Below are 22,102 nucleotides of genomic sequence, written 5' to 3'. Positions count from 1 at the left end.
ATGATTGAGCAACTTCATTTTCACTTCTGGTCTATAGCATTCGCAAATAAAATCACATTGTTTTGTACCTTAGAAATAGTAGAAGACTTTGTTTCTGGGTTTTTTTCTTTTTTAACTTTATTACACCCATATGAAATATTATGGTTACTGAAATTATTTTAGTATTAGACTAGGTTTGGGGGAGTTGTTCTTAAATTCTGTTATTATGCTAAGTATAAAATTATCTAAAGTGAAAATGAAAGTAACTTGATGGCTTTTATTTAAAGTACATATGTAGTGTGACTATTCCTAATTCAAAATTTTGAGAGGCCCCAAAGACAACATTAAATAATAGGCCATTTAACAAGACAAACCAAAAGTCATGAAACCAGTTTTAAGACCCTTAGCTTATGCCCATTTTGAGCACATGAGGATGTGCTCATTATTAACTGCATCTTGAGGATGAGGTTAATAAAGAAGACTGGTAATGAGGCTTTTTTAACAAGAGAGTTTTAGAGTGCTATGGCATTTCCCATTCTCAACCAAGTGAAGAGGACTTTAGAAAATGAGTAGAGAGTTTAATATTTGTCCCCTGAAATTTGTGAGATAGAATCTTTTAGACCTGTGCATGCATGCTTGCTAAGTCACTTCAGTCATGTCCACCTCTTTCTGATGCTATGGACTGTAGCCCGCCAGGCTCCTCTATCCATGGGGATTCTCTGGGCAAGAATACTGGAATGGGTTGCCATGCCTTCCTGTAGGTGATGTGGACTATGGAAGCAGAGCCAGAAAAGAAGGCTACAGGGGGACATGCTGAACGTCTCATAGCAAGCAAAGTTTGTTTCCCAAGAGCAAGATAAGAACCTCACAGAAGAAAATCTTTCCAAAAAAGTATAAAGTGACCCCAAGAGAGAAAAAAATCTATGTGAAGTAGACCCCTAGAATCCAGGTCTAAAATTGTAGTCAGAAGTTCTCAGCAAGAACATCACCAAAGAAAAAAGTACCTGACAAGAGAGTCAGCATTTGGAATCTGTTAACATGCCAAAAAATAATTTTTCCTGATTTTTATCTGGAGGCTTGCAAAACCAGCTCAACACAAGGTTTTTTATTTGTCTGTTTACCCTTTGAAAATTTTGTTTTTTATTGAAGTATAGTTGATGTACACTAGCTTCAGGTGTACATCATAGTGATTCAAAATTTTTATAGATTTTACTCCCTTTATAGTTATTATAAAATATTGGCCAGGACTTCCCTGGTGACTCAGTGGTGGAGAGTTCACCTGCCAGTGCAAGAGACACAGGTTGTCCCTCATGCGGGAAGTTCTCACATGCCGTGGAGCAACTAAGCCTATGCATTACAACTATTGAGTCTGTCTGTGCTCTAGAGCCGGGAAGCCGCAACTGCTGAGCCCACATGCTGCTGAAGCCCATACATTCAGAGCCTTTGCTCAGGAACAAGAGAAGCCACCTCAGTGAGAAGCCCACGCACCCCAACTAGAGAGTAGCCCCCAACTCCCTCAACTAGAGAAAGTCCGAGCATAGCAACAAAGACCCAGCACAACAAAAAATTAATTATTTTTTAAGTGTCTGTATTCCGTGTGGGCTTCTCAGGTGGCACTGGTGGTAAGGAACCTGACTGCCAGTGCAAGAGAGTTAAGAGATGTGGGTTTGATCCTTGGGTCAAGAAGATCCCTTAGAGGAGGAAATGGCAACCCACTCCAGTATTCTTGCCTGGAGAACCCCATGAACAGAGGAGCTTGGCAGGCTACAGTCCATAGGGTCATAGAGTTGGACACAACTAAAGCGACTTAACCTGCATGCAGACCCTGTATATCCTTGTGTTGTGTTAGTCGCTCAGTCATGTCTGACCCCACAGACTGGGGCCCTCCAGGCTCCTCTGTCCATGGGATTTTCCAGGCAAGAATACTGGAGTGGGTTGCCATTATATCCTTACAGTTTATTTATTTTATACATAATAGCTTGTACCTTTTAACCCCAACCTTCTTTTTCCCTCCCCCTTCCCTCTCACCACTGGTAAACACTAGTTTTAACAAAGTGCTTTTTAAAGTGCCAGAGGTGAGAAATATTGAAGTTGCTTTCTGCTTGCACTTTGTGGAGTCCAGCTCCTCCTGCATTAATTGATTATATATGTACATGCATGACGTAGATGTATTCTGTAATGTTTCTAATACAGTTTAGTTTTATACTTTGGCTCTGATTTTCCACTTGACAAAAATTACAAAACTGGAAGTATATTACCTAGATATACTTGGGCAAGATTTTTGTACCAATTTGTAACATAATATTTTGCAATGTAAGCAATAATTTCACTTTGCATATTTCTTTCCAGTTATATATTTATTCATCATCATTCTCCCTTTAAAACTGCCACTTTGATAATCTCTTCCCTTGCTCTTTTTACAAATTCTGAGATTGATAGCTTTATCAGTTTTTGTTAGTCAAATCAGATAATGACTGGTTCAGTCAGTATTTATCTCTTGTATATTTCACTTCAGAAGTAGATAGTGATTTTATTTAACAAATCTGCACATTAATCATGTTATTTCAGATTTTTATTAAAATATTTTCTTAAGAGATGATCTTGCCTTTTTAAACATGCTATAAAGAACACAGACCTCACTTGGTTATCATGTTGATGTCATCCATTAGCAGTTGATGTCGTCTACCCCAGATTAACCATTTCAATAGTAGATTCATGGAATCTTATTTTCTGTCTTTTTTACTTTAATAATTTTAAATTTATTAAAGGTAGAAAATAAGCTAAAACATTTATTATTAAAGAATAATACAAATGAGTTAAAAAGACTGTCTTTACTGTTGTCATCTTACAATAAGTACCTTAAATAACTTGACTCTCTTTTTTATTTAAATAAAGCTTTATTTAGATATTCATATACCATATACAATTCACCTTTTCAAAGAGTACAACAGAATGTGTGCTAAGTTGCTTCTTACATCTGACTCTTTGCAATCCTATGGACAGTAGCTAGCCCACCAGGTTCCTCTGTCCATGGGATTCTCCAGGCAAGAATACTGGAGTGAGTGAGTTGCCATGCCCTTCTCCAGGGGATCTTCCTGACTCAGAGATCAAACCCACGTCTCTGTGTCTCCTGGATCAGCAGGCTTACCTCTGGGGCCACCTGGGAAGCCTCTACAACAGAGTAGTTTTTACTAAATTTACAGTTGCTACCGTACCACGGGGTGGGGGCGGGGAGCTTTACCCATTAGTAGTCATTCCTCTCCCTGTCCTAGGCAACCAGTAATATATCAATACTTCCTGTCTTTATAGATTTGCCTATTTTTGGACATTGTATGCCTATAATACCGCATTTTGTTTATCTGTTCATTTGTTGATGGACTTTTGGGTTGTTTCCACCTTTACTCTCTTACAGATAATGCTGTTATGAACATTTGTGTACAGATTTTTTGTGGACTCATGTTTTCGTTTCTGTTAGCTCTTGTATCTAGGAGTGGAATTGCTAAATCAAATGGTATCTCTATATTTAACCTTTGAAGGATGTGTCATACTTTCCAAAAGTCTGCACCATTTTACAGTCCCACCAGCAGTTTATGAGGGTTTCTCCACATCTTTGCACACACTTATTATTTACATTTTTTACTATAGCCATACTAGTGTATGTGAAGTCATATCACAGTGTAGTTTTGATTTCCATTGTTGTTGCTGTTCAGTCACTAAGGAATGTCTAACTCTCTGCTTCCCCATGAACTGCAGCATGCCATGCTTCCCTGTCCTTCACCATCTCCCAGAGTTTGCTCAAAAACATGTGTCCATTGAGTCAGTGATGCTATCTATCTCATCCTCTGCTACTCTCTTCTCCTTTTGCCTTCAATCTTTCCCAGCGTCAGGGTCTTTTCTAATGAGTCAGCTCTTTGCATCAGGTGGTCAAAGTATTGCAGCTTCAGCTTCAGCATCAGTCCTTCCTACGAATATTCAGGGTTGATTTCCTTCAGCATTGGCTGGTTTGATCTCCTTGCAGTCCAAGCGACTCTCAAAATTGTGTGCCCAGCACCACAATCCGAAAGCATCAATTCTTTGGTGCTCAGCGTTCTTTATCTCCCAGTTCTCACATCCATACACAACTACTGGAAAAACCATAGCTTTGACTATACAGAACTTTATTGGTAAAGTGATGTCTTTACTTTTACATATGCTCTCTAGGTTTGTCATAGCTTTTCTTCCAAGGGGCAAGTGTCTTAATTTCATGGCTGCAGTCACCATTCACAGTGATTTTGAAGCCCAAGAAACTAAAATCTGTAAGTGTTTCCACTTTTCCCCCCTCTATTAGCCATGAATTAGCTTCAGCAATACGTGAACCATGAACTTCCAGATGTTCAAGCTGGTTTTAGAAAAGGCAGAGGAGCCAGAGATCAAATTGCCAACATCCACTGGATCATCGAAAAAGCAAGAGAGTTTCAGAAAAACATCTATTTCTGCTTTATTGACTATGCCAAAGCCTTTGACTATGTGGATCACAATCAACTGTGGAAAATTCTGAAACAGATGGGCATACCAGACCACCTGACCTGCCTCTTGAGAAACCTATATCCAGGTCAGGAAGCAACAGTTAGAACTGGACATGGAACAGCAGACTGGTTGCAAATAGGAAAAGGAGTACATCAAGGCTGTATATTGTCACCCTGCTTATTTAACTTCTATGCAGAGTACATCATGAGAAATGCTGGGCTGGAAGAAGCACAAGCTGGAATCAAGATTGCCAGGAGAAATATCAATAACCTCAGGTATGCAGATGACACCACCCTTACGGCAGAAAGTGAAGAGGAACTCAAAAGCCTCTTGATGAAAGTGAAAGTAGAGAGTGAAAAAGTTGGCTTAAAGCTCAACTTTCAGAAAACGAAGATCATGGCATCCGGTCCCATCATTTCATGGGAAATAGATGGGGAAACAGTGGAAACAGTGTCAGACTTTATTTTTTTGGGCTCCAAAATCACTGCAGATGGTGACTGCAGCCATGATATTAAAAGACGCTTACTCCTTGGAAGAAAAGTTATGACCAACCTAGATAGCATATTCAAAAGCAGAGATGTTACTTTGCCAACAAAGGTCCGTCTAGTCAAGGCTATGGTTTTTCCAGTGGTCATATATGGATGTGAGAGTTGGACTGTGAAGAAAGCTGAGCACCGAAGAATTGATGCTTTTGAACGAACTGTGGTGTTGGAGAAGACTGCTGAGAGTCCCTTGGACTGCAAGGAGGTCCAACCAGTCCATTCTGAAGGAGATCAGTCCTGGGTGTTCATTGGAAGGACTGATGCTAAAAGCTGAAACTCCAATACTTTGGCCACCTCATGCGAAGAGTTGACTCATTGGAAGAGATTCTGATGCTGGGAGGGATTGGGGGCAGGAGGAGAAGGGGGCGACAGAGGATGAGATGGCTGGATGGCATCACTGACTCGATGGACATGAGTCTGAGTGAACTCTGGGAGTTGGTGATGGACAGGGAGGCCTGGCGTGCTGTGATTCATAGGGTCGCAAAGAGTCGGACATGACTGAGCTACCGAACTGAGTTGAACTGAACTGAATAGCACCAGATGCCATGATCTTAGTTCTTTGATTGTTGAATTTTAAGCCAGTTTTTTTTTCTCTCCTCTCATCCTCTATCACAAGGCTCTTTAGTTCCTCTTCACTTTCTGCCATTAGAGTGGTATCATCTGTATATATGAGGTTGTTGATATTTCTCCCAGCAGTCTTAATTTCAGCCTGTAATTCACCCAACCTGGCATTTCACATGATGTACTTTGCATGTGAGTTTAAATGATCATTGTGACAATATACAGCCTTATTGCACTCCTTTCCCAATTTTGAACCAGTCCATTGTTCCATGTCCAGTTCTAACTGTTGCTTCTTGACCCACATACAGATTTCTCAGGGGACAGGTAAGGTGGTCTGGTATTCCCATGTCTTTAAGAATTTTCCACAGTTTGTGTGTTCCACACAGTCAAAGGCTTTAGCATAGTCAATGAAGCATAAGATGTTTTTCTGAAATTCACTTCTTTTCTCCATGATCCAGCAAATGTTGACAGTTTGATTTCTGGTTCCTCTGCCGTTTCTAAACCCAGCTTGTACATTTGGAAATTCTCAGTTCACATAGTGCTGAAGCCTAGCTTGAAGGATTTTTCACACTAGCATGTGAAATGAGTGCAGTTGTATGGTAGTTTGAACATTCTTTGGCGTTGTGCTGCTTTGGGAGTGGAATAAAAATTGACATTTTCCAACCCTGTGGCTGCTGCTGAGTTTTCCAAATTTGCTGACACATTGAGCACAGTACTTTAACAGCATCATCTTAGGAGTTTAAATAGCTTGGCTAGAATTCCATCACCTCTGCTAGCTTTGTTTGTAGTAATGCTTCATAAGGCCCACTTGACTTCACACTCTAGAATGTCTGGCTCTAGGTGAGTGACCACACTATCATGGTTATCCTGGTCATGAAGACCTTTTTTTTGTATAGTTCTGTGTATTCTTGCCACCTCTTAATCTCTTCTGCTTCTGTTAGGTCCTTAATGTTTCTATCCTTTGTTGTCCCTACCTTTGCATGAAATGTTCCCTAGATATCTCCGGTTTTCTTGAAGAAATCTCTAGTCTTTCCTAGTCTGTTGTTTCCCTCTACTTCACATTGTTCATGGAAGAAGTCTTTCTTATCTCTCCTTGTTATTCTCTGGAACTCTGCATTCAGTTTGGTTTATCTTTCCCTTCCTTCCTTGCTTGCTTTTCACTTCTCTTCTTTCCTCAGCTATTTGAAAAGCCTCATCAGACCACCACTTTGCCTTCTTGCATTTCTTTTTCTTTGGGATGGTTTTGGTCACCACCACCTATACAGTGTTAGAAACCTTGACCATAGTTCTTCAGGCACTATCTGCCATATCTGATCCCTTTCATCTATTCATCACCTCCACTATATAATCATAAAACATTTGATTTAGGTCATACCTGAATGGCCTAGTGGTTTTCCCTACTTTTTTCAATTTAAGCCTGAATTTTGCAGTAAGGAGCTGATAATCTGAGCCATAGTCTGTTGCTGGTCTTGTTTTTTTGCTGACTGTATAGAGCTTCTCCATCTTTGGCTGCAAAGAGTATAATCAGTCTGATTTCAGTGATCATCTGGCAATGTCCATATGGAAAGTTGTCTCTTGTGTTGTTAGAAAGGGGTATTTGCTATGCCCAGTGTGTTTTCTAGATAAAACTGTTAGTCTTTGCCCTGCTTCATTTTGTACTCCAAGGCCTAACTTGCCTATTACTTACTCCTGGTATCTCTTGACTTACTACTTTTGTATTCCAATCCCCTATGATGAAAAGACATTTTTTTTTTTTTTTGGCTGTTAATTCTAGAAGGTCTTGGAGGTCTTCATCAGACCAGTCAGCTTCAGCTTCCTCAGCATCAATGGTTCAGGCACTGTGAGGTTCAATGGTTTGCCTTGGAAACAGACTAAGATTATTCTGTCGTTTTTGAGATTGTACCCAAGTAGTGCATTTCAGACTCTGTTGTTGGCTATGAGGGCTATTCCATTTCTTCTAAGGGATTCTTGCCCACAGCAGTAGATACAATGGTCATCTGAATCAAATTCGCCCATTCCCATCTATTTTAGTTCACTGATTCCTAAAATGTCAATGTTCACTTTTGCCATCTCCTGCTTGACCATGTCTAGTTTACCTTGATTCATGGATCTAACATTCCAGAAGTTTCTATGTGATACTGTTTTAACAGCATCGGACTCTCTTTTCACCACCAGACACATCCACAACTGGGCGTCATTTCTGCTTTGGCCCAGCCTTTTCTTTCTTCTGGAGCTATCTCTGCTCTTCCCTAGTAGCACATTGGACACCTACAGACATGGGGGACTCATTTTCCAGTGGTATATCTTTTTGCCTTTTCATACTGCTCATGGGGTTCTCACAGCAAGAATACTGGAGTGGTTTGTCATTCCCTCCTCCAGTGGATCCTGTTTGGTCAGAAATCTTCACTGTGACCCATCCGTCTTGGGTGGCCCTGCCCAGCATGGCTCATAGTTTCATTGAGTTACTCAAGCCCCTTCACTACAACAAGGCTTTGATCTCTGAAGAGGATTACAAGGCAAATGATGTTGAATATCTTTTAGATGCTTATTGATGGTTTCTGTGTATTTTCTTTGCAATAATGTCTGTTCATATCCTTAACCAATTTCTATATTGGGTTAAGTGATTCTTAAGTGAAAGTCACTCAGTCGTATTGGACTCTTTGCAACCTCCTTGGAATTCTCCAGGCCAGAATACTGGAGTGGGTAGCCTTTCCCTTCTCCAGGGGATCTTCCCAAGCAAGGAATCGAACCCAGGTCCTATGCGTTGCACTCAGATTCCTTACCAGCTGAACCACAAGGGAAGCCCTTATATTGGGTTACTTGCCTTTTATTATTGAGCTGTATGGGTTCTTTGCTTAGATACAAGTTCCTTATCAGCTGTATAATTTATAAATATTTCTTCTAGTCTTGTGGTTTATTTTTACCTCCTTGATGGTGTCTTTTGTACCACAAAAGTTTTTCATGTTAGTGAAATCCAGTTTATCTTTTTTTCTCTTATTGTTTCCTGTGCTTTTGATGTCATATTTTTTTAATTGCCTGGTTCAAAGTCACAAAGATTTACGTCTATATTTTCTTCTAAGAGTTTTGTGGTTTTAGCTCTTACATTTCTATCTCTTACCCATGTTGGGTTAATTTTTGTATATGGTTTGAAGTATAGGGGTTCAACTTCATACTTTTGCAGGTAGATATTCAGTTTTAACCCTTGTTTACAATCTAGTGGGCTTTTTTTGTTTTTGTATTTTTTTGTTTTTTCATTTTAGGCCCCTGCACAGTGTCTACCAGGTCAATGGCAGTGGAATGTTCCTCAGGTAAATACTAACTTTTAACTTTTTTCACTGTTTTTGTGAAGACTACATGAATATTTAAGTCAGGAAGACTAGATTTGAGACCTTCCTCTAGTATTTATTAACTGTGATACTGATTTATTAACTGATTTGGCAATTCATTTAATCACTATATTTCTCAGCTTTTTCATTTGCAAATGGAACTAATGATACCATACCTTGGAAAGTTTTCTCACATGACTTTTATAAAGATCAAATGAGACCATGTAAGTAAAAGTATTTTATAAATAAGTGCTATGTTATTAATATTAGAAAACTTAGCATTTTTCTAGCTTCATTTCATATTTTGCTTCAGTTTTATTTATGTTTCTAAATAAATATTCCATCTCTCACCTTTGATAACAAATGGTATACCACCAGAAAGTTGGTTTGACAAGTCCCACTTCATGGGAAGTCAGAAACCTGAACAGAGACGTTTGTTGTTGTTCAGTCTCTCAGTCATGTCCTAGTCTTTGAAACTCTGCGGACTGCAGCACACCAGGATTCCCTGTCCTTCACCATTTCCCAGACCTTGCTCAGACTCATTTCCATTGAGTCGGTGATACCATCCAACCATCTCATCTTCTCTCGTTCCATTCTGCTCCTGCCTTCAATCTTTCCTGGCATCAAGGTCTTTTCCAGTGAGTCAGCTCTTCCCATCAGATGGCCAGAGGAGTAGAGCTTCAGCTTCAGAATCAGTCCCTCCAGTGAATATTCAGGATTGATTTCCTTTATGATTGACTGAATTGATCTCCTTGCAGTCCAAGGGACTCTCAAGAGTTCTCCAGCACCACAGGTCAGTTCAGTTCAGTTCAGTCGCTCAGTCGTGTCCGACTCTTGGCGACCTCGTGAATCGCAGTACGCCAGGCCTCCCCGTCCGTCACCAACTCCCGGAGTTCACTCAGACTCACGTCCATCGAATCAGTGATGCCATCCAGCCATCTCATCCTCTGTCGTCCCCTTCACCTCCTGTCCCCAATCCCTCCCAGCATCAGAATCTTTTCCAATGAGTCAACTCTTTCTATGAGGTGGCCAAAGTACTGGAGTTTCAGCTTTAGCATCATCCTTCCAAATAAATCCCAGGGCTGGTCTCCTTCAGAATGGACTGGTTGGATCTCCTTGCAGTCCAAGGGACTCTCAGCAGTCTTCTCCAACACCACAGTTCAAAAGCATCAATTCTTTGGTGCTCAGGTTTCTTCACAGTCCAACTCTCACATCCATACATGACTACTGGAAAAACCACAGCCTTGACTAGACAGACCTTTGTTGGCAAAGTAATGTCTCTGCTTTTGAATATGCTGTCTGGTTGGTCATAACTTTTCTTCCAAGGAGTAAGCGTCTTTTAATTTCATGGCTGCAGTCACCATCTGCAGTGATTTTGGAGCCCAAAAAAATAAAGTCTGACACTGTTTCCACTGTTTCCCCATCTATTTCCCATGAAGTGATGAGACCAGATGCCATGATCTTCATTTTCTGAATGTTGAGCTTTAAGCCACCTTTTTCATTCTCCACTTTCACTTTCATCAAGAGGCTTTTGAGTTCCTCTTCACTTTCTGCCATAAGGGTGGTGTCATCTGCATATGTGAGGTTATTGATATTTCTCCTGGCAATCTTGATTCCAGCTTGTGCTTCTTCACACACTAGTAAAGTAATGCTCAAAATTCTCCAAGCCAGGCTTCAGCAATACGTGAACCATGAACTTCCAGATGTTTAAGCTGGTTTTAGAAAAGGCAGAGGAACCAAAGATCAAATTGCTAACATCCACTGGATCATCGAAAAAGCAAGAGAGTTCCAGAAAAACATCTATTTCTGCTTTGCTAACTATGCCAAAGCCTTTGACTGTGTGGATCACAATAAACTGTAGAAAATTCTGAAAGAGATGGGAATACCAGACCACCTGACCTGCCTCTTGAGAAACCTATATCCAGGTCAGGAAGCAACAGTTAGAACTGGACATGGAACAACAGACTGGTTCCAAATAGGAAAAGGAGTACATCAAGGCTATATATTGTCACCCTGCTTATTTAACTTAAATGCAGAATACATCATGAGAAACGCACCACAGTTCAAAAGCATCAGTTCTTCAGTGCTCAGCCTTTATGGTCCAACTTTCATCCATACATGACTACTAGAAAAACCATAGCTTTGACTAGAGGGAGCTCTGTCGGCAAAGTAAAGTCTCTGCTTTTTAATATGCTGTCTGGGTTGGTCATAGCTTTTCTTCCAAGGAGCAAGTGTCTTAATTTCATGGCTGCAGTCGCCATTCACAGTGATTTTGTACCCCAAGAAAATACAGTCTGACACTGTTTCCATTGTTTTCCCCATCTATTTGCCATGAAGTAATGGGACCAGTGTCAGACTTTATTTTTTGGGCTCCAAAATCACTGCAGATGGTGACTGCAGCCATGATATTAAAAGACGCTTACTCCTTGGAAGAAAAGTTATGACCAACCTAGATAGCATATTCAAAAGCAGAGACATTACTTTGCTGACTAAGGTCCGTCTAGTCAAGGCTATGGTTTTTCCTGTGGTCATGTATGGATGTGAGAGTTGGACTGTGAAGAAAGGTGAGCGCCGAAGAATTGATGCTTTTGAACTGTGGTGTTGGATAAGACTCTTGAGAGTCCCTTGGACTGCAAGGAGATCCAACCAGTCCATTCTGAAGGAGATCAGCCCTGGGATTTCTTTGGAAGGAATGATGCTAACGCTGAAACTCCAGCACTTTGGCCACCTCATAGAAAGAGTTGACTCATTGGAAAAGATTCTGATGCTGGGAGGGATTGGGGGCAGGAGAAGGGGACAACAGAGGATGAGATGGCTGGATGGCATCACCGACTCGATGGACGTGAGTCTGAGTGAACTCCAGGAGTTGGTGATGACAGGGAGGCCTGGCGTGCTGCAGTTCATGTGGTCGCAAAGAGTCAGACATGACTGAGCAACTGAACTGAACTGAATGAGACCAGATGCCATGATCTTTGTTTTCTGAATGTTGAGTTTTGAGCCAACTTTTTCACCCTCCTCTTTTACCTTCACCAAGAGGCTCTTTCGTTCCTCTTCGCTTTCTGCCATAAGGGGGGTGTCATCTGCATATCTGAGGTTTTTGGCAGTCTTGATTCCAGCTTGTGCTTCTTCCAGCCCAGCATTTTGCATGATTTTCTCTGCGTATGTTAGATAAACAGGGTGACAATATACAGCCTTGATGTACTCCTTTCCCAATTTTGAACCAGTATCTTGTTCCATGTCCAGTTCTAACTGTTGCTTCCTGACCTGCATACAGGTTTCTCAAGAGGCAGATCAGGTGGTCTGGTATTCCCATCTCCTTCAGAATTTTCCACAGTTTATTGTGATCCACACAGTCAAAGGCTTTGGCATAGTCAATAAAGCAGATACAGTTTTTCTGAAACTCTCTTGCTTTTTCTATGATCCAACAGATGTTAGCAATTTGATCTCTGGTTCCTCTGCCTTTTCTAAATCCAACTTAAATATCTGGAAGTTCTCGGTTCACACACTGTTGAGCCTGTTGGAGAATTTTGAGTATTACTTTGCTAGCATGTGAAAGTAAGCCAATTTAAATACCATAGATTATATTATTACAACCTTTAATAGTTATCTTAATGATTGTCTTTATTTATGAGCTTCTAAAGTGCTAAGAACTTTTTAGTACTTATAAGTGATAAATAAGTGATTTAATAATATCTACATAATTGGAGTTTATAGCAACCTAGAGTTCCTAGTTTGTTTTTAAGATAATTCTGTGTTGTCCCTAGAAACAACTTTAGGAAAATGTAAAACCAGTATATCTCTCATGTATTGGTTAAGTCATTTGGTTTAATTGAAATAACTAATCCGATTTTAATTAGAAACATAATTTTGTAATTTAGTCTCCTGCCTCTTCTGCTCCATTCTTGTACCTACAACCTTCTGAGGTCATTTATCAACCAGTGGAAATAGCACAAGATGGTGGATGTGTTCCTCCTCCAATGTCTCTGATGGAAGCTTCAGTTCCAGAGGTATGTGTTAGTCTCAAAGTAATATATCCATAACCACTTCATTTTAACATTTATTTCTTTTCCTTTTCTAAAAGTATTTGTTCAAGACCCTCATTGAAGTTGAACATCTTATGTTTTCTTTGATTTATTCACATCTCTTCCCCTTTTTTATATCTAAGTATGTCGTCTTAGACTCCTTCACTATTTATGAATCATTGCTCAACTCAGCTGTTTACTAGACTATCCCTGACTCAATCCCCTTGAAGGAGTAAGATAAGGGCTTCTCTTTCTTCTGGTTTGCCTGTCTTATTACTAACACTGTCAGTTAAAAGTATATAAAAACTAAAGAAGGAAAAAATCTTTAAAATTCTTCCTTCAAAGATATAAATCAAATTTATAACTAAAAACTGTAAATATTATCTTCTGAGTATTTATATTTGCAAACCATTACTAATAACTTCATCGTCTATGTACCAGGAACTGTACATGGCATATTTTAAATATGTTGTGAAAGACTGAGAAATAAATAATGACCTCCCAATTTGAGTGTATTTATTATTATTATTACTAAAGTTTAAAACAATTTTTCTGAAATAGCGGCTTCCACAATTTGGAATCTTAAATGTTTATTATCAATACTTTTACTATGATTTCTCCATTCTTCATGTCACCCTCCAGTTATCACAGTCTGCAAGCACTCTGTTAAAGAAAGCTTACATGGGCTGTACTCCCTTGAGTTCTTACATGCTTGTGTGTTCAACGTATTTGTTGTCTATAAATCTGGAAAAAGTTAAGACTAACTATAAAACAGCTGGATCATACTTGTATAACTTTGCTAAGGCTGCCTGAACAAAGTAAAATAAACTAGATGGCTTAAAAAGAGAAATTTATTGTCTCATAGTTCTGGAGTCTAGAAGTCCAAAATCAAGGTGTTGGCAGAGTTGGTTTCATCTGAGGCCTTTGAGGGAAGGCTCTAGTCCAGGCCTTTCTTCTTGGCTTATCAATGACCATCCTTTCCTTGTGTCTTCACATTGTCTTTCCTGTCTCTGTGTCCAAGTTTCCCAATTTTATAAAGATACCAGTCATTTTGGATTAGGTTCCACCCTAATGACCATACTTCAATTTGCTCACCTCTGTAAAGACCCTCTCTCCAAATAAGGTCAGTCTCTGACATAATGGTTAGGACTTCAACACATAAGTCTTCAGAGAACACAATTCAGCCCATAACAGTGCTTTTTTCTCTTATAACTTCTAATCTACTCTTTTCTGGTGTTGAGTATAGTTATAAAAAAGTTTGAAGCCAGCCTGACTTTCTCTCTTATACGTAATTTGCTTTTTCTTCCTGCATGTCTAAAAAGTCTGTCTTAACTTGAGCTCACTTTACCAGAATATGTCTTGAAATTTGTCACTCTTTAAAATATTCTTCCTGGGATACAGTTTGCTCCTTTGATTCTCAGACTAGTTTTTATTTCAGGACTTCTTTTTTCCTGTTTGAACTTTGAAAAAAATTTTTTGTATTCCAGTTCTTTTACTTCTTCAGGAATACCATTTATGCATATGTTGAGATCTCTTTTTATCTTTCATATCCATCATCTCTGAGATAATTTCTTTTTATCATAGTAATTGTTAATGTTTTATATGCTTTTTTGAGACAATCATGAATATTTTTCATTGTTTTTAGTCTACTTTTTCTTATGAATAATGAAGCTTTCATTGCTGTTTTTTTATCTTCTTTTTATCCCAAACTGCCACTTTGCTTACATCATTGCCTGTAAATGTTGTCTTTTGGCTTAAAATGTCTTTTTGAAGCTCTTTTTTAGCGATCATGTTATTATAACTTCTTTAAGATCAAAGGAATTTTATTTATCTGAATTTTTCTACTATTTTCTGGGATGATTTCTCATCTTTTTCTTTTTCACCCCTTTTTGCTTTTCCCTTGATAGAGTTGGAGAGGATGAGAAGAGTCCTAAGGTTGCTTCCTTTTCCTTCCCATCTTATCTTTAAATGAGACCAGCTCTTTGCTGAAATACAAGGTGGGAGAAGCAATCTGTTGACTCAAACATCCTACCACCAAGTCTGTTTTGTTGCCTGCTTGAGATGTTCTTCCCTGAATTTTTAGCGTTCTGGAGTTCATTTGGCTCCTGGCAAAGTCTCTTTTTTTTCAGAGATTTTCTGTATGAAGGTGTAGTAAGTGTTACTTCACTTGCCACTGTCACCCTGCTTCATCTCCAGCAATGTTCCTCAGCTATACTGCAAAGTAGTAGACCACAAAATAGTGTAAGTATGATTTCTCCTTCTCTGTAGGAGATCTTTCCTGCTTCTGCCTTGGTCTGACACACCCCTACACTTGAGAAATAGGCCTTTCAGGGTAATCTATAACCTTCCTCAGGCTTCAGAATCTTCCCTTATATTGGTGCAAATTGCATAGCATTTGGCAGGCATTCTGCACTACAAACAAAGCTAGTGGAGGTGATGGAATACCAGTTGAGCTATTTCAAATCTTGAAAGATGATGCTGTGAAAGTGCTGCATTCAATATGCCAGCAAATTTGGAAAACTCAGCAGTGGCCACAGGACTGGAAAAGGTCAGTTCTCTTTCCAATCCCAAAGAAAGTCAATGCCAAAGAATGCTCAAATTACTGTACAGTTGTACTTGTCTCACATGCTAGTAAAGTAATGCTCAAGATTCTCCAAGCCAGGCTTCAGCAATACATGAACCGTGAACTTCCAGATGTTCAAGCTGGTTTTAGAAAAGGCAGAGGAACCAGAGATCAAATTGCCAACATCCTCTGGATCATCGAGAAAGCAAGAGAGTTTCAAAAAAACTGTTTCTGCTTTATTGACTATGCCAAAGCCTTTGACTGTGTGGATCACAATAAACTGGAAAGTTCTGAAGGAGATGGGAATACCAGGCCACCTGACCTGCCTCTTGAGAAATCCGTATGCAGGTCAGGAAGCAAGTTAGAACTAGACATGGAACAACAGACTGGTTCCAAATAGGAATTGTCAAGGCTGTATATTGTCACCCTGCTTATTTAACTTCTATGCAGAGTACATCATGAGAAACGCTGCACTGGAAGAAGCACAAGCTGGAATCAAGATTGCCAGGAGAAATATCAATAACCTCAGATATGGAGATGACACCACTCTTATGGCAGAAAGTAAAGAACTAAAGAGCCTCTTGATGAAAGTGAAAGAGGAGAGTGAAAGCTGGCTTAAAACTCAACACTCTAAGATCATGGCATCTGGTCCCATGACTTCATGGGAAATAGATGGGGAAATAGTGGCTGACTTAATTTTGGGGGGCTCCAAAATCATTGCAGATGATGACTGCAGCCATGAAATTAAAAGACACTTACTCCTTGGAAGGAAAGTTATGACCAACCTAGACAGCATATTAAAAAGCAGAGACATTACTTAGTCAACAAAGATCCATCTAGTCAAGCCTATGGTTCTTCCAGTAGTCATGTATGGATGTGAGAGTCGGACTATAAAGAAAGCTGAGCACCGAAGAATTGATGCTTTTGAACCATGATGTTGGAGAAGACTGCTAAGACTGCAAGGAGATCCAACCAGTCCATCGTAAAGGAGATCAGGCCTGGGTGTTCATTGGAAGGACTGATGTTGAAGCTGAAACTTCAGTCCTTTGGCCACCTGATGCGAAGAGCTGACTCATTTGAAAAGACCCTGATGCTGGGAATGATTGAGGGCAGGAGAAGGGAACAACAGAGGATGAGATGGTGGGATGGCATCACCAACTCCTTGGTCATGGGTTTGGGTAGCCTCCGGCAGTTGGTGATAGATAGGGAGGCTTGGCGCCCTGCGGTTCATGGGATCACAAAGAGTTGGACACGACTGAGTGACCAAACTGAACTACCTTGTCATTTGGGATTCATGAGCACATCCATGTTTACTTGATGATGACATTTTAAAAATCTATCTTTTGTTCTTTTTGTTTTTTTCTGATTTTCAAGGAGGGTGGCAGTGAGTTAAGAATGCTTTTACATTATGTTTTTAGAGGTTAAAGCATCTGCCTCCAATGTGGGAGACCTGGGTTCGATCCCTGGGTCAGGAAGATCCCCTGGAGAAGGAAATGGCAACCCACTCCTGTATTCTTGCCTGGAGAGTCCCATGGACGGAGGAGCCTGGTAGGCTACAGTCCACGGGGCCGCAAAGAGTCAGACACGACTGAGCGACTTCACCTTTTAGCCATTATCTATTTTCGACACTGAACCATAGTCTTAATGTTGACATCAGATAACTTACCAAGTTATGTTTCACTGTTTAGTGGAATAAAATAAGATATTTCTGGAAATATTACATGTTAACTTATAACTTGTGCCATTAATTTTTATGATACTTCAATACAAAATGTTTTAAGCATATTTTTATTTTAATATTATTTCTGGCAAAAGATACATGTCTAATATATAAATTAATTGAATGGGTTGGTTTATATTTTAAGTGTTTTTTCCTCTAAAATTAGAAAATACAGGGCTTGTTGTTATGAGTTGATAGTTAGCTCTTCTAAAATATAAAAATAAATTAAAATTATTTCTCACTTATTTCAATGACTATTTCCCCCTTTACTGTTAGAATATAGTGCCTCTGCTTAACAGAATAAATAGAAACCATTTTGTGGAAACCAGCTCAGCTTCCAGTCCCCAGCATACAACATACAACTGACTCGTAACTCATCCTTAGCTTCTTACATTTGTTTAGTAACCTGTCTTGTTCAAGGTTATTTCTACTCTTTACTCTTGATACTATAACTTCCCTATTCCTCAGGGACCTCATTCCTTCTTTTCTCATGTATTTTAAGACATTTTCTCTCCGTTGGTTCAGAGCTTTACCTAGTATTTACTAGTATGTTACTTTGAGTCATTACTTAACTCTTCACAGTGTTGGTTTCATAATATCTCACCTCACCTCACCTTACTGCTCAGTCGTGTCCGACTGTTTGCGACCCCGTGGACTGTAGCCTATCAGGCTTCTCCGTCCATGGGATTCTCCTGGCAAGAATACTGGAGTGGGTTACCATTTCCTTCTCCAGGGTATCTTCCCAACTCAGGGATCGAACCCGGGTCTCCCTCATTGGAGGCAGACGCTTTAACCTCTGAGCCAATAAAGACATTAGGAAAATCTATTTTGCAGGATTCATGCAAAGATGAGATGAGAACCTTGTATACAAGGTTCTTGCTATAGTGCCTAACACCTGGTAGGAGACAGTTAAAAACTATACTGTGACACGCCCCCATCAATGCCCTTATGCTCTTCTACCTTTCAAAGCCAAGCTTGAAAAATGTGTACTCAGTTGTGTTCCCAACTCTTTGCAACCCTGTGGACTGTAGCCTGCCAGCCTCCTCTGTCCATGGGATTTTCTAGGCAAGAATACTGGGGTGTGTTGCCATTTCCTCCTCCAACGGATCATCCTGACCCAGGGATTGAATCCAGGTCTTCTGTGTTGTCTACATTGACGGCAGACTCTTTACCACTGATGCGAAGAGCCACCTGGGGAGCCCTTGAAAAAAGTAATCTACATTTAATATTTCCACTGCCTCACTACCTGTTCTTCCCTTACCTGCTAAAGTCTGCTTCATTACCTTTCTGCTGAAGCTGCCTTGGATAAAGATCCTTAGTGACTCCCTAATTGCCAAATATTTTCCTTTTCTTTTCAGTCTTACTTGACCTCTCAGCGACATTGGATATACTCCTTGAAATTCTTCCTACCTTTGCCTTCCATGATACTGCTCTCTTCTGCCAATCCTTTTACCTCCTCTTACTTTCCTACGTAAGCTGATCTTTTTCTCCCCATGATTTCTTTTTTGATTCTTCATTCGTTCTTTCACCCTACATACTCTGATGTTATCATCCACACTCATGTCTCTAGCCCCAGCCTCACTGCTGAATTTTAGACCTGCACTGTTCAGTACAACAATAGCCATTACCACATGCAGCTGTTGAAATGTGGCTAGTCAGAACTGAGGTGTGTTGTAAGTGCAAAATACACACCAAGTTTTAATCATATAGTGTGAAAATGAATGTAAAATTTATCTGGCTTTATGTTGAGTACACTGATATATTTTCATATGTTTAAATAAAATCTGTTACTGGAAATTAATTTTACTTTTTTTTTTAACTTTTCTAACATGGCTACTGGAAATTTTTCTTTCAGTTTTATTGAGATATAATTGACATACAGTGGTGTGTAAGCTTAAGATGTACAGCATAATGATTTGATTCATACATATCATTAAAGGATTATCACAACAAGCTTGGTGAATACCCATCATCACATATAAAATTAAAGAAATAGGAAAAAAATTGTATGTGATGAGAAGTCTTAGGATTTATTCTCTTGACAACTTTCCTATATAACATCCAGCAATGTTAATTATATTTATCATGTTGTACATTACAGCCCTAGTACTTACTTAGCTATAACTGGAAGTTTGTACCTTCTGACTATCTTAATTTTAATTAACATTTAGTTCACATTTTTGTTAGTGCTTCTTTAGAGCCATCCAGCTTTTGAGTGACTATATACCTGTAATAGAAGTCCTACAAATACCTCAGATTTTATGTGTTACAAACTTCTTTCTAACCTCCACACAGTTACATCCACGTCAAACTTGCTTTTCTTTTATTCCATATATCAGTGAATGGTGCCACCATCTGTTGGACAAGCCATTAATCTGCTTTTACATGATCTCTTTCCTGTCTGTTACTCTACTGCCTCACCTTTCAGCTATCAGTCAGTGTATATTCTTCCTTCCAGCCATACCAAACAACATACACAGATAGGTATTCTTAGTTGCCTCTACCTTTTCATATACTATTCCTACCTCATTCCTTAATTTTTCAAATTCTAGCATAAACTCCACTAGAAAACATCCCCTGACCACCTCCCCCAGCCTTCTAAAGCTACATTGTTTTCTTTTCCCCATGCATCCCTATTCATGGGACTTTGTTTTCCCCCATACATCTCTATGAAAAATGTCATACGTTTTGATTAGTCTGTCCCAGACCAGTCTATAATTAAAGATAGAAAATGTGTTTCTCATCTGTGTTTCTCCCTTATGTAGCAAAATGCCTAGAAAATTGTAATACTGAATAAATATTTTTAATTAATGAAAAGCAATATTTTTTAATTTTTTTTAATTTTAGCCTTATTCTGATCATGGAGTTCAAGCAACATATCACCAGGTTTATGCTTCAAGTGCCATTGCTATGCCTGCACCAGTGATGCAACCTGAACCAATTAAAGTAAGAAGCTTGTTTTGATTTTTGTTGTTGTTGTTCTTAAGTCATATTTCACAGTTTCCAAATTCTTTTCTGAAAAGAAACAGCTTTGGATATTTATATCTCATTTGTGATCTGAAGTACAGGATTAATGAGTTCTTTCATATGAAGGAAATACAGTTCTAAGTTGGCTATAATTTCTGTTAGTTTTGGGGAGAGAGAAGAATAGAAAGTTAATGCTTAATCAGTACAGAGTTTCTATTTAGGATGATGAAAAGGGCTTCCCTGATGGCCCAGATGATAAAGAATCCACCTGCAATACAGGAGGTCTGAGTTTAATCCCTGGGTTGGGAAGATCCCCTAGAGAAGGAAATAGCTACCCACTCTAGTATTCTTGCCTGGAGAATTCCATGAACAAAAGAGCCTGGCAGGCTGCAGTCCACAGGGTCACAAAGAGTTTGACATGACTGAGCAACTTTCACTTCACTTCACTTCTGTTAGTTTTGAAGAAGTTATAAACCACACATGGTCAAAAGTTTTCATTTACTGTAGAGTAAAATATATATGACCTAAGATCTTTCATTTTTAAATATACAACTAAGTGGTATTAATTATATCCACATTGCTATGCAACCGTAGTCACCAGTATCTAGTTCCAAACTTTGTCATCACCCCAAATAGAAACTCTGTACCCATTAAGCAATAACTTTCTGCTCTTCTCTCTCCCCAGTCCCTGTTAACTTCTAATCTACTCTCTGTAATTTGCCTAGATAGTCCATATATTCAGAGTTTTATTACGTTAGTGACATGTAACATTTACGGGGAAATGAAAGTAGTTATTATAATGATCTATTCTTCCAGTTTGGGAATTGTGCTCATGCATCTTAAATTAGATCCAGCCCAAGAGTGGTAATGTAGTTAGATCCCTTTATATATTTAGTATATTTCAACTGCCTTATCCTGCTTCTTCCCATGTGACCTAGGTTCTTCACTTTTGGGAAATGTGACTATATGTCTAGTAAAGAACCCAAACTGATGAACTGTTAGGATGGAAGTATGACTCTTGCTTGCAGTATATTCTTTACAATAAAATGATGGAGGTTAGCTATTTCACACTCATATTTTTGCTTCTGACCCATCCCATACATTGGAACTCAGCCTACTTTAAAGAGTTTCATATCCCCTCTCGCCTTTACTTCATTTCTTCACTGCTGTTGCTACTGCACTGCAAACATGAATTAAAACCATAATTTTGACCTAATGCCAAAGCCTAAAGTGTTAGTAAATGTTATTTATAGGAAGTTCATCATAGGATCAAAATCATCTAAAACAAACTTACAGTGTTGATACTTTCTCCAGATATACCTCTCTTAAAATAGCTATGCCCTATTAGATAATGAGTTGCAGATTATATATTACATACATACACATTATATATATGTGTGTGTGGGTGTATATATTTGTATATATATACACATACAAATGATTGAAGTTGTACTTGTTGAATAATTCCAATAGAGGATAGAGTGGTATTCAGAAAGGAGAAATTTCTAAAGAATATAAATGTTAAATATTCTTGATTTAAAGTTTTATTCTTCTAGTTTAAGAGTGCATCCTTTTCTATATTTATATGTGTGACTAAGAAATGCAGAAACTGTGCAGAGAAAATGTTATCTTACTCTTTATTATATAAAATTATATAAATGTTGAATATAAATCAAAACAGAGGTATAAATAAATACCTTTCTTTGTGCACATAAGCATAAAACTGGAGTCAGAAACCTGCCTGTTGCATGCCTAGAGAAATGCTGCTAAGAGGAACTTTACCCTTTCTATTTTGACATAGATCTTTGCTCTACTATATCACAGGCTAAAGGGGAACAAAATCACTGACTTGATTCTGTTTTTACTTAATCCATCTTGTTAAGGCTTATAGTAATTCTGGTTATCACGTGGGATAC

General features: G+C 38.9%; 1 protein-coding gene across 1 annotated transcript in view; it reads left to right on the top strand.

Annotated features, from left to right (window-relative positions):
• The window catches only part of BOLL (boule homolog, RNA binding protein), a 47,415-nt gene extending 27,232 nt beyond the window's left edge, over positions 1-20,183 (top strand). Inside the window, exons 8-10 of the mRNA XM_068968764.1 lie at positions 8,849-8,896; positions 12,793-12,921; positions 20,067-20,183. Of these exons, the coding sequence (XP_068824865.1) occupies positions 8,849-8,896; positions 12,793-12,921; positions 20,067-20,183 (294 nt within the window). The remainder of the gene's footprint in view (positions 1-8,848; positions 8,897-12,792; positions 12,922-20,066) is intronic.
• The last annotated feature ends 1,919 nt before the right edge of the window (positions 20,184-22,102 follow it).

Source organism: Capricornis sumatraensis, chromosome 3 (assembly GCF_032405125.1).
Source record: "Capricornis sumatraensis isolate serow.1 chromosome 3, serow.2, whole genome shotgun sequence".
NCBI classification, from domain to species: Eukaryota; Metazoa; Chordata; class Mammalia; order Artiodactyla; family Bovidae; genus Capricornis; species Capricornis sumatraensis.
Note: the sequence above shows the minus strand (reverse complement) of the source record. Positions and strands in the feature narration are given on the sequence as shown.